Source organism: Puma concolor, chromosome A1 (genome assembly GCF_028749965.1).
Source record: "Puma concolor isolate L17-30 chromosome A1, mPumCon1.1.hap2, whole genome shotgun sequence".
Classification (NCBI taxonomy): domain Eukaryota; kingdom Metazoa; phylum Chordata; class Mammalia; order Carnivora; family Felidae; genus Puma; species Puma concolor.
In genome coordinates, this window is record NC_141667.1 from 224,290,056 (window position 1) to 224,301,837 (window position 11,782).

At 38.5% G+C, this 11,782-nt stretch overlaps 1 protein-coding gene across 3 annotated transcripts in view; it reads right to left on the bottom strand.

Moving 5' to 3' along the window:
• COG6 (component of oligomeric golgi complex 6) overlaps positions 1 to 11,395 on the bottom strand; it is an 80,913-nt gene extending 69,518 nt beyond the window's left edge. For 2 of the 3 annotated variants that reach the window (XM_086713103.1, XM_086713114.1), the window contains exons 1-3: positions 11,147 to 11,395; positions 8,192 to 8,335; positions 2,981 to 3,052 (exon numbers count right to left, since the gene is read on the bottom strand). In XM_086713103.1, the coding sequence (XP_086569229.1) occupies positions 2,981 to 3,052; positions 8,192 to 8,335; positions 11,147 to 11,299 (369 nt within the window). In that variant the 5' untranslated portion in view covers positions 11,300 to 11,395. The remainder of the gene's footprint in view (positions 1 to 2,980; positions 3,053 to 8,191; positions 8,336 to 11,146) is intronic. The other variant, XM_025924609.2, reaches the window with a different exon arrangement.
• Between the last annotated feature and the right edge of the window lie 387 nt (positions 11,396 to 11,782).

The window sequence follows — 11,782 nt, forward strand, 5'->3', positions numbered from 1 at the left end:
AAAGATAGGATACCAGAGCAAATATGGGAAGATACGGGGTCATTTCCATGCTGGAACACGATCATAAAGAGCAAGCTTCTGCTGCTAAGTTTCTAGAGCTGCATTAGATCTACACAGGAAACCCCAGCCCCCTGCAAGTTCTGGGTTCTTAGAGGCCTAAGCCTTCTACAATCTTTCAGACTGTCAGCAACGTTTCTGCCTTATTGCTTCATACAGGTATCCCGTCAACAAGAGCCCCAGCCCCACCTCCATCTGAGTCCGTGCTCCTTGCAACCAAATCGCATGCCTAGCAAACAGTAGGTATTTGTTAGGAAAATAGATTTGAACCTAGATAATTCAGCACATCAATAACTTTTGAGGAATGGAGTCGAACACAATGACTTCCATGGTACTATTCTAAAATTATTACTCTTTAAATCTACTAATTTCTTCCAATTCTTCCTCATCTTTCCTAATCCCATTTTACTTTCAGGATCCACTGCCACCTTACTCCTGCTTAATACAATTTTTAAGAATATTTAAAATATTAAAAAAATTCTAAAATATATTTACATTTTAATATTTGTGGAAAAGGAATGCCACACAAAATCAGTATCAAAAAGTGCTTCCTAGCTTCTTTTTTTAGCTGCAGTAATTATTAAATTGAAGGTATATCTTACAAAAAACACCACCTGTTAATCACTGACATAAGATACTTGATTACAATGTGATGCAGTAAGAATTATGCATATTTCTTGACTCTTCATTTACAAATTGTGGTAACAATCCCAAACTAATGTTTAATAATACCAGTGAAGATCATTATCGTAAAACAATTTCCAATTTATCTTAAATGTTGAGGATGATTATTTCTCATTAAATAATAAACATATGCCTCTAAATGTAATTTATCCAAGCAAATCCACAAAGGGAAAAGCCACAGCATATAAAAAATTACTGGTTATATTTTTTCAGTATCTTGTAATAATAATTTCTAAAATGTCCCCAATCCAAAGTTACTATTTAAAATATGAGCTAATTTAATTAGTCCTGTGTATAACATCCTAAAATGAAAAAGTAATACTTTCCTCTATGGATAAACTGAAAACCTTATTCTAGAGTTGACAGTCTGAGCGGGTACCATTAAGATTCCAAAAACATATGCAAATAAATCAGTGCCAATGGCTGAAAACTTCCAAAGTCACCGATCTAATCCCTGCTAATACAAGAATCAAAATCAAATGTAAACAACAAGTAGTAGTACAAAATATTTTTAAACATGCAATTTAAAAAGTGACGAAAATGTTGCACCATGATTATGGTAGCTGTTTCATAGGTATATAATTGTCAAACACATCGATTTGTACACATCAGATGAATGCAGTTTATTACTGCACATAAATTCTTCCTCAGTAAAACTGATATAAAAAAGGAAAGAAAGGAAGAAGGGCCCATGCCATTATAGGGGGAAAAAATAGGGTTGGTGGATGTAAAGAAAATATCGAGGACAAAATGAAGAGGATACTCTGTGATTTAAAATACTTCTAATCTGTTTTGAAAACAGCACGAAGGATAAAAATACTTTGATCTTTTCCATCTACAAATAGGTATAATAAAAAGAGTAAAAATATAATTGAGGATAAGAATTAGGCAATGAGATACAACCACTAAAAAGAGGAACTTGAGTAATCCTGTATAACACAAAATATAAAATTAGTATTACAAAACAAATCCGAGAGTATAGTATAGAAAATCTTATAGAGTGTAATTTGAGAAAAGGCATTAAATCAAGGAAGCTAGAAGATGAGAAAAGGAAATAAAGAGAAAGTGACAGAAACAGAATCGTCAAACAACAAAAGTAATACTAAGCGACAGAAGTAATACTGCAAAAAATGTGAAATGACAATAATTAACAAAGATTTTATGACTACTTAAGGGCTATATAATTAATAAAGATCTAAAGATTGAATAGATATGCCAATAATATTTGATATATTAGTAAGAGTACTGAAATTTAGATAAGGCTAGGAAAGCTAAAATTTTAGAGAAACAGGAAACTGGCTAGTTCTAGAGACAGATCATGTAAGTAGCTTATGATTAATTTGGGGAATATGCATAGATTAATGATGCTTCCTAGAATCAGCATCGCTCTCAACAGTTCTAGGAGAATCTTAAAGGTATAAGTTTGAAATATAAATGTGAAGGTGGTAAATACAATCATGACAGACTCTCATGGGGAAACCCTAGTCTATTCAGTATTCCAAAATCACATAAATGAGGGTAATGCAACCAAACTAGACGTTTCAAACTTTTTTTTTCCTTTTTTTTGAGACAGAGACAGAGCATGAGCAGGGGAGGGGCAGAGAGAGAGGGAGTCACAGAATCCAAAGTAGGCTCCAGGCTCTGAGCTGTCAGCTCAGAGCCCGATGCGGGGCTCAAACTCACGGACTGTGAGATCATGACCTGAGCTGAAGTCAGACGCCCAACCAACTGAGCCAACCAGGCACCCCTGAAACTGCTTTAATAAACAGACACAGAACCAGAGATATTTTCCTGAGGTTTTGTGTGTGTGTGTGTGTGTGTGTGTGTGTGTGTGTGTGTGTGTGTGTGTGTGTGTTTGGGGGGGTGGGGGGTGCTGAACATAAATCATAATTAAGCTGGGTCTTTGCTGAGCATAGCTTTAGTGTCGACTTACTCCTAAGACTTTCTACCAATGAACTCATTTCTGCTGGACTTACGGGATATTATAGGATTGAAAGGTTCATCAGTTAGCTCTACGCTGGCTAGATCAAAATATAAAGGCTTCAGGAGTTAACTGAACAGTAAACTATCATGCAAAAAACCCATTTATAGTTAAAAAAAATAAGCATAATATTTACACTCAAACTTCCTATTGGGCATGATATATTAGATATCCATATATTTGACAGACTTAGCTAACAATTTCTGAAAGCTTACTTTGAACCAGGAACTACGCTAAAATCCAGCCATTACACAGTACCTGTAGGCGACTTGTCATGTCTTGACAACAACTGCTCATTGCTTGAACATCTTCATTTATGCTTTCAAGTTCCTGAAAAGAAAAAAAGTAACAACAAGCACTACATATATTATTAAAGGAATTCTCTTAGCCGAATCCTTATTTTCATCTCACGAATTTTTTTTTTGGCAGAGCATGAAAAAAGATCCCATATTTAAGACTGGAAATAATTAAAATAATAACATCTAATGTTAGAACAGATATAAAGAAATTAGTATAAGCTTTTTAAAAGATGTAACAATAGGAAACAGCAAATAAAATATGACTACCTCATCATTCAGAATTTTAAAATTAAGATTTATCCTAAGGAATTAATCAGGTAAGTGTGCAACAATATATGTAAGATGATCAACAGAATTGCCTAAAACAAATGGAAAATGTGAAACATTTTCAAACACACAATGGAAATCTGCGCATTTATTAACAATAATTGTGTGTGTGTGTGTGTGTGTGTGTGTGTGTATTTTCATTGGCATGGAGGGATGTCTATATAAGGTAAAAAAAAAAATAAAAATACTATGAAACAACACATATAATATCCCCCATTTTTTTAAAAAAAGTACATATATGTATATAGAAAAACATAGGAAAACAAGGCAATAAAAAAATGACCAAGGTTATTTCTGGGTGATAGGGTCATAAACAATTGTTCTATTTCTGACCTTATCTAACTTTTCTATAATGGATTGTTTGTAACTTTTAATTAACAAAAACAAGCAAATATGAAAACCCAATAAACTAAAAATAGTGCCTCCTCTCTCTCGTCATCACATACTGGATCATGCCACAAACCTGGTAATTTTCTCAGTAACATTCTTTCCCTCTGTACTTCCATCTCTAGCCCCCTCCAGATACATGTGAATTTAACTGGCCACTAAGTCCTGTCATTTATATCCTTAATATATATGTATTCTCTGTTTCTTTTTTACTACTCTAAGAGCTACTACTTTGGTTCAGGTCTATTGGTACCCCTTGGGTGAACTGATCATTTTTTTTTTCAACAGGTCTCCAAGGCTCTATACTTTTTACCAAACCATTCTCTAGTCTTTATTGAGTCAATGAAAAATATGATTTGAAAAAATGGTATCACAAAACCACATTTAGCTTCATACTGCACTCCTATCTTCTTTTTCACAATTGGGTGTCACTTAAAAGGAAGAGATATACAAGGAAGTTTCAGCGGCAGACCACAGACAATCCCTTTCAGCACCATGCCCAGACCTTCAAATAGAAACATGACAGTTTTTATGAAGGGACAGGCCAGTCAGAGGGCAAGTAATAAGAAAGCAGCCAGGTGAGGCTGTAAACAAAGTGTGAGGATGAACCAGTTAGAAAATCACTTATCAGAATATGAGCATAAATCTAAGTTCTAGAAGTAAGATTTTTCTCCCTTCTCTCCATAAAGTGCTTTGAATGAAATAGAACTATCAGAGTACCCAATGTTTTTAAATGTTCCTACATTTCACTATAAATAGGATATAAATCAAATTATTAAATGAAGTCCTAAGCTACTTTGAGGTGAATAAGTAATAAAAAAATCAAATAAAAAACAAAAATTAAATAAAAATTAAAAAATAAAAAAAAGCATGATTTCAAAATATCAATTAATATCAGCAACAGCAGAGACCTAAGTAAACTCATCTCACCATTCCCTTAAATCTCACTGTGTAATCTCATACGAACAACACTGCCATTATCAGCCAGCTAGGTCAAGAACAACCGCACCTAATATTTACTTTAGCCACCATAATGTACCAAATGGATCTGATTTGTCAAATAATATAAATCACATCTCTGAATATGTGACCTAAATGCAGAGTTTTGATTACTAAATGCAGTCAACTTTTTCTCCCCCAGTTAAATAAAGTTACAGGCTGGGAAATACAATTGGTGTATGATAAGCTTTTAAAAAACTTTTTATTATGGAAAATTTTCAAAAATATCTCAGAGTTGAGATAATATGAATGTCAATGTCATACCACCTACCTTCAACAATTACCAACCCATAACCACTCGTTTCATCTATCTCTCTACGCACTTTCTCTTTTTCCTTTTCTTTTTTTAAGTTTATTTATTTTGAGAGAGAGAGACACAGAGTGTGTGAGTATGCACAAGAGGGGGAAGGGAGAGAGAGAGAGAGAGAGAGAGAGAGAGAGAGAGAGAAAGAGAGAATCCCAAGCAGGCTCCACAGCCTTAGCACGGAGCCTGACACAGAACCCACAGACCGTGAGATCAAGACCTGAGCTGAAATCAACAGTCAGGTGCTTAACCGACTGAGCCACCCAGGCGCCCCCTCTCTACCCACTTTCTATCTTTCTTCCATCCCTTTCTCCCTCCCCGACAAACAGAATTATTTTGAATGCATAATGTCATATCATTTCATTCATAAATATATCAATATCTACTTCCAAGATTTAAAAAAAATTTTTTTAATGTTTATTTATTTTTGAGAGAAGACAGAGACAGAGTGCGAGGCACGGAGGGGCAGAGAGAGAAAGGGAAATAGAGAATCTAAAGCAGGCTCCAGGCTCTGAGCGGTCAGCATAGAGCCTGATGTGGAGGTGAACCCACGAACCCTGAGATCATGACCTGAGCCGCAGTCAGATGCTTAACCAACTGAGCCACCCCAGCGCCCCTCTAAAAAGACTTTTTTAAAAAATGCCATTTTGGGAGGTGTAGGTGGCTTAATCGGATGAACGTCCAGCGCTTGATTTTGGCTCAGGTAATGATCTCATGGTTCATGAGTTCGAACCCTGCATTGGCTCTGTGCTGGCAGGTGCAGAGCCTGCTTGGGATTCTCTCAGTCTTCCTCTCTCTGCCCTTCTCCCACTCACACTCTTTCTGTCAAAATAAATAAACTTTTTAAAACATGCCACTTTCACATCCAAATATTTAACAATAATCTCTTAATATCAAATGTCCTGTCAGCATTCCAGTCTCTGCAACCGTCTCAATTTTAAATAATTATTTCAAGTCAGGAAGTAACAAAGACTCACAAATTGCTACTGGTTGCTACTTCCCATTTCTTTTTTTTAATCTACAGAGTCTCACTCCTCCCTATTTCTCTTTGTCTTACAATTTATTTGTTGAAGAAATTCATTTGTGTAGTTCCCAACACTCTGCATTTTCTGACTGCATATTTGTGGTGTTAACATGTTCCTCTGATCTCAGTATTTTCTATAAACGGGCAGTTAGGTCTAGAAGCTTGATCGTATTCTGGTTCATTTTTCTGGCAAGAATTTTTCATAGATGGTGTTGTGTACTTTTACTAGAAGTGATAGATATGGATGTTTCTCTCTTTGTGAGGTTAGCTGCCAATGATGACCAATGGCTAGATCGATGGTGCTCAACTGGGGCAACTGGGTCCCCCACCGTGGCACTTGACAGTGTCTGGAGAATTATTTGGGTGGAACAACTAAGGAAAAAGTAGTACAACTGGCAGTGAGTGGTTACAGCCCAGGGATGCTGTTCAATACCCTAAATAGTGCGACCCCAACTGTGTGACCCAAAAGGTAAACAGGGCCGAGTTGAGAAACCTTGAACTAGATCCATAAATTCAACAGCGGTGGCAAAATATTCTATCAATCCCTCTTCATTTCTTCAACAGAATAGAGTTATAAAGAGCAGCTTCCTCCCAACAACTCTATGTAGTTGGAACAAAAGACAGGATACATGTTGGACCCTTTCCTTTTATTTACTAGGTTTCAAAATAAGTTGGTTCCCTTATATCCACCAGATATAACCAATGAGGGCTCTTTTTGGGTTTTAGTATCAGTATGAATCCTTGGGTTTAAACATGTTTGATAGGTTTCAGCCCACTCAGTTATTCTTATTGATGCTCTAACTGTCCTACCTCTGGCCAGTGGAAGCCTCATCAACTTAGCTCCAAAGTTCTTCTGCCGCTTTCCCCATAGTCTTAGCTCCCCTGCTTTCTGATATGTGCAACATTGTCTCTTTCAGTGGGAAATGGTGTTTAGAGAACACAATGTGGATGTGCTCATGAGTACTCTTTCTATTTTTGCTTAATGTTTATTTACTTTGAGAGAGACAACAAGTGAACAGGGGAGGGGCAGAGAAAGAGGGTGAGAGAGAGAATCCCAAGCAGGCTCCACACTGTCAGCATGGAGCCCAATGCGGGGCTCGAACTCACAAACCATGAGATCATGACCTGAGCTGAAACTGAGTGTCAAAAGCTCAACCGACTGAGCCACCCAAGCATCCCTACTCTATTTTTATGAACACTTAACCAAACATTCCTTTCAACCTTCCAGATTTTAGCCTCAGTGAAATCTTTCTGAACTGTTAAATATAATCTGTTTATTAATTAGTCATTAACATTATATATAACACACCTCACACAGAATAATTACGTGATACTAACAAAATTAACAAAGTACTGCATAATAAATATAATAACATAATAAGTAAAATCCATTTTTGCCCCATGGTGAGTAGACTGCTCACTCAAATACGATAAATTATTTATGCACTGAAGTAACTGATCTGAATTAATCTGAAAATTTCATAATTTATGATGCACTAAAATAACTCACTCCTAATTAATCTCCAATGGAGAAGTGGTTATCCAAGGAGGTTTATTCAGTAAGGAAAAATTTCACTGGAAAGTCATTTTAAGAAATGTTTCTTCTTCTTGTTGCTAAAAAAGCAAAAATTTCGGGGCACTTGGGTGGCTCAGTCAGTTAAGCATCCGACTTTGGATCAGGTCATGAATTCAGGGATCGTGAGTTTGAGCACCACATCAGGCTCTGTGCTGACAGCTCAGAGCCTGGAGCCTGCTTCGGATCCTATGTCTCCCTCTCTCTTTGCCCCTCTCCTACTCACATTCATTCTGTCTGTCTGTCTGTCTCTCTGTCTCTCTCTCTCTCAAAATGTTTCTTAAATAAACATTTAAAAAATTTTTTAAAAATTTCTAAGAGAATATCCTAGAACAAATGTTACAACTTCTTAAGAAGCAGCATTAGTGGAGGTCACAGATTCAGAAATCACACTAACTGAAGGACCTAGATGCTGTGAGAGTAAGTAGTTAAATCTTCTATTTGAACACGGTACATGAATAGTAAATGTATCAACCCAATTCATAAAAATATTTAGCACAGAGTCAGGCATACAGTTATGTTCTCAATAAATGTAAAACAAAAAGAATTTACATACTTCCTTCACCTCCTTGAAAATGTTGACAAACTCTTCATTGATGGCTAAACTTCTGCGTTCAATATCTCCACGTAAATTCCTTCGAGTCCGCAAACTGTTTTCAATGAAAAAGGTTGAAAGTGCCTTGAGAGCTTCCAACATCTCCTACACAAGTGATAACAGAAGACAATTACTGGGACTGATTTTCAAATGTTTTCCGAATCTCAAGCCAAATTTTAATGAAATCATTTTCAAATTATGTTTGCATTAAACAATCAAAAAAAATACTGGATGGCCTTCACAGTACTGAATAGTAAACTTACTTCCAGAACACAGTAAGGATGTACTTACTTATGTACTGTAGCATATATAAGAGATTATTCACAGCAGGATAGTCTGGAATTGTCAAGACTGGAAATACCCTCAATGCCCATCTAAAGAGGATTGGTTACAGAAATCATGATATATCCATTTTAGGAAAGATGAAAATTCTTTATGTACTTAATATAAACTTCAAGATACAGTAAGTGAAACAACAAGGTATAGAAACAGTTATAATACCAACTGTTACAAAAGAGAAAGGACTATGGTGCATGCATATTTGCCAGTGAATAGATAAACTACCTCTGGAAGGATGTAGTATGTAAGAAGTAAGCACCACCTATAGCCTCCAGGCAGAGAACTGAGTAACTGGCAGCAGAGAGGAAGGCCTCTTTGAGGCGACTTCGGAACAGAGGCCTGAGTGACAGGAAAGGCATCCATGGGAACCAAGCCAGTCCACTAGAGGTTTTAGGCAAAGGAGTAATATAACATGCTTTATATGTTCAAAAGTTTATTCCAACTTTGTGAGGAGAGCAGATGGGGGGCGGGGGGGGGGTGGCAAGAAAGGAAGCAGGCAAGAAGAAGAAACTAAAATAATCCCAACAAGATTTGACAGTGACTTAGAACAAGACAGTAGCATTGCAGACGAAGGGGAGATGATCCGAAACAATTTTTTTTTTCAAGGCAGCGCCTATAGGATTTGTTAATGGACTGAATATATGATGTGAAAACAATGACAGGAATCAAAACTATTTATACACTTTTTGTTTCTGTGGGTACCTGATGTTCTTTACTAACAGTGGAAAGTAGAACCAGTTTGGAGAAAAACTAAGGGTCTGGCTGTGTTAAGTTTTTACGATGTCGATCAGGTATCTAATTGGAGCTGTCATATGAGCAACCGACTGTTACAAATCTGGAGTTCAGTAGAGATGTCAAGAACAGGGTTCTAAATTTGAGAATCACCACCCTTTTTGCTATTTAAAACCATGAAAGAAAGAGACCTCTCTTACAGAGACAGTCTGCATAGAGGACAGAAGGGAGAAAGAAGACCAAGCCCAGGACATCCAATAGTACCCTAACTCCAGATACAAATTCCTACAGCTGAACTAGCATATATCCTAACAGGTTTCTGTGTTTCTGTTAACATGGTATTGTGCGATATTGGCTGGATTGACAAAAACAGTAAAGCTATTTAAATTCAGTTCTATATTTAAAAGATCATTACAAAGATTTACTGTACAAAAAAGAAAAAGATGAAGAAAAACCGTAGACACTAAGGAGGGCACCTGTTGGGATGAGCAATGGGTGTTGTATGGAAACCAATTTGACAATAAATTTCATAGAAAGAGAAAGAAAGAGAAAGAAAGAAAGAAAGAAAGAAAGAAAGAAAGAGAAGGAAAACCATAGAATGAAGCCACTTCTTTTGACTACAACCTTGAAATTTCCTAGGCCTGGCTCAGAAGTGGTTAGTAAATCATGAACGGACAAGACCACACACACAGGTGCAAATTAGTTTCCTCAGTTATTTGATCATATGATTTAACCTAGTTATACTTTTTCCATACCTTATTTTTCTCCTGGGTAAAAAGAGAGATAATGTTACCTACATCATAGTAGCTGTATTAAATGAGATCATACATGCCAGTATCAGACACATTAAACACGTAATAAACTGTATGATAACATGAACATTTAATAAGAAACAGTAAGGGCCAGGCACTGTGCTGAGAACTCCAGACAGACTCTCTTGGTGAATCTCCACAACAACCCTGAGAAAGTTACCAGCAGAAGTCCCAATTTAGAAATGATGAGAAACAAGCTTAGAGAAATTAAAGGACTTACTCAAATCATGGTGCTTCGGTTTGATGGCTGTATCCAATAAGCGGTTGCCCCAGAGCCCGTCTTTCTTACTATGTTATAATGTTATTTTTTATACACATTCTTATTGACGGCTTATTTTCAGTTACCTACAAATTTATCTATAAAGGTCTCTCTCACTGCTACATATACTTTTTCTTTATGTCTACTGGTATGACGAATTTACCTAAAGATTCAAAGATACAGAAGAGATCATCACCTAGGACAGGGGCTGAACGGAGGAGTTTCAGGTGCTACTCGGGAGAGGATGTGGACAGTTTATCTTGCAAAGAAAAACAGCATGAGCCCAGATATCACAGACAGTGCTTAGCTAACAACAAAAACTGATACAAATTATTTCGTTTGAGCTCTGAGCAAACAGTAGTTCTCTCGCGCTGCAAATCACTCCAGTCGTTCTCACTCGTCAAGTGGAAACGCTCAATTATGCCTATCCGGGTTCCCCAGTCCCTCCAACCCCCTTTGCGTCGACTTGTCTTGTAAGTTACTCCGACACCGGCTTCTAAGCCTGCCCGGGGCTCTGCTCTCTCCCTGCTCAGACCCCCGAACACCTCCGGGGTACGGAGATTCCACGGTTGGCTACCCGGATCCAGAGTCTTCCAGGACAGGTTTTTCAAATAAGGGGTGACACCAAGGCCCTCGGCCTCCCTCTTCCTACCCGCCCCACGCCCGATCCGGAGGGATGGAGGCACGAGGCAGTGGGTGTCGACAAACGCCTCCCCCGTCCAGGGTCAACTCCGCGGACGACTCTGGACCCCGGGCCCTGACAGCCCCGGTTACCTTGTCGTTGTCCAGCCGCGTCTCCAGGATCTTATGCAGCTTCCGCGACAGCGGGTTGTTGGTCTGCGCCGGGCCCCCGCCTGCCCCATTGCTGAGGCCGTTGGCAGCCGCGGACGCGGGTACCGCTACCACTTCCCCACCGCTCTCGGCCATAGTGTCGCAGACCCCGCCCCCAGCTCCGAGGGGACCCCCTAGGCTTTCGGCAGGGACCCGCGCCGGCCGCGCGAGTACTGCGCGTGTGCGTGGACTGCGCGCATGCGCCCCGGGTCCCGGAAGGCTCCGCCAGCCCTGCTCAGCTGAGCCACGCTGCTGGAGAGGCGGGGTTAGAGCGAGGGGTAGGTGGGCAGATCCTTAGTGTGCCCTTAGGGAAGGGGAGACTGAGGGGAGGTTTCGCATACGGTCTGGAAATCGAATCGTGTTTAAAGTTTGGGGATTACGGTTAAAAGGATTTCAGAATCCTGAATCAATGAAAATCTAAGCTAAGTTTGAGTAACATACACTTGACACCCGTGCCTGGCGTATAAATTCTACAGTAATTAAATTCATTTTACCTGATTTTTTTTTGTAAAGTATTTATTAAAGGTGTATTACATGCTAGGTACTCGAGTAGGCATTAGGGGATGTCTGAGACAGAGG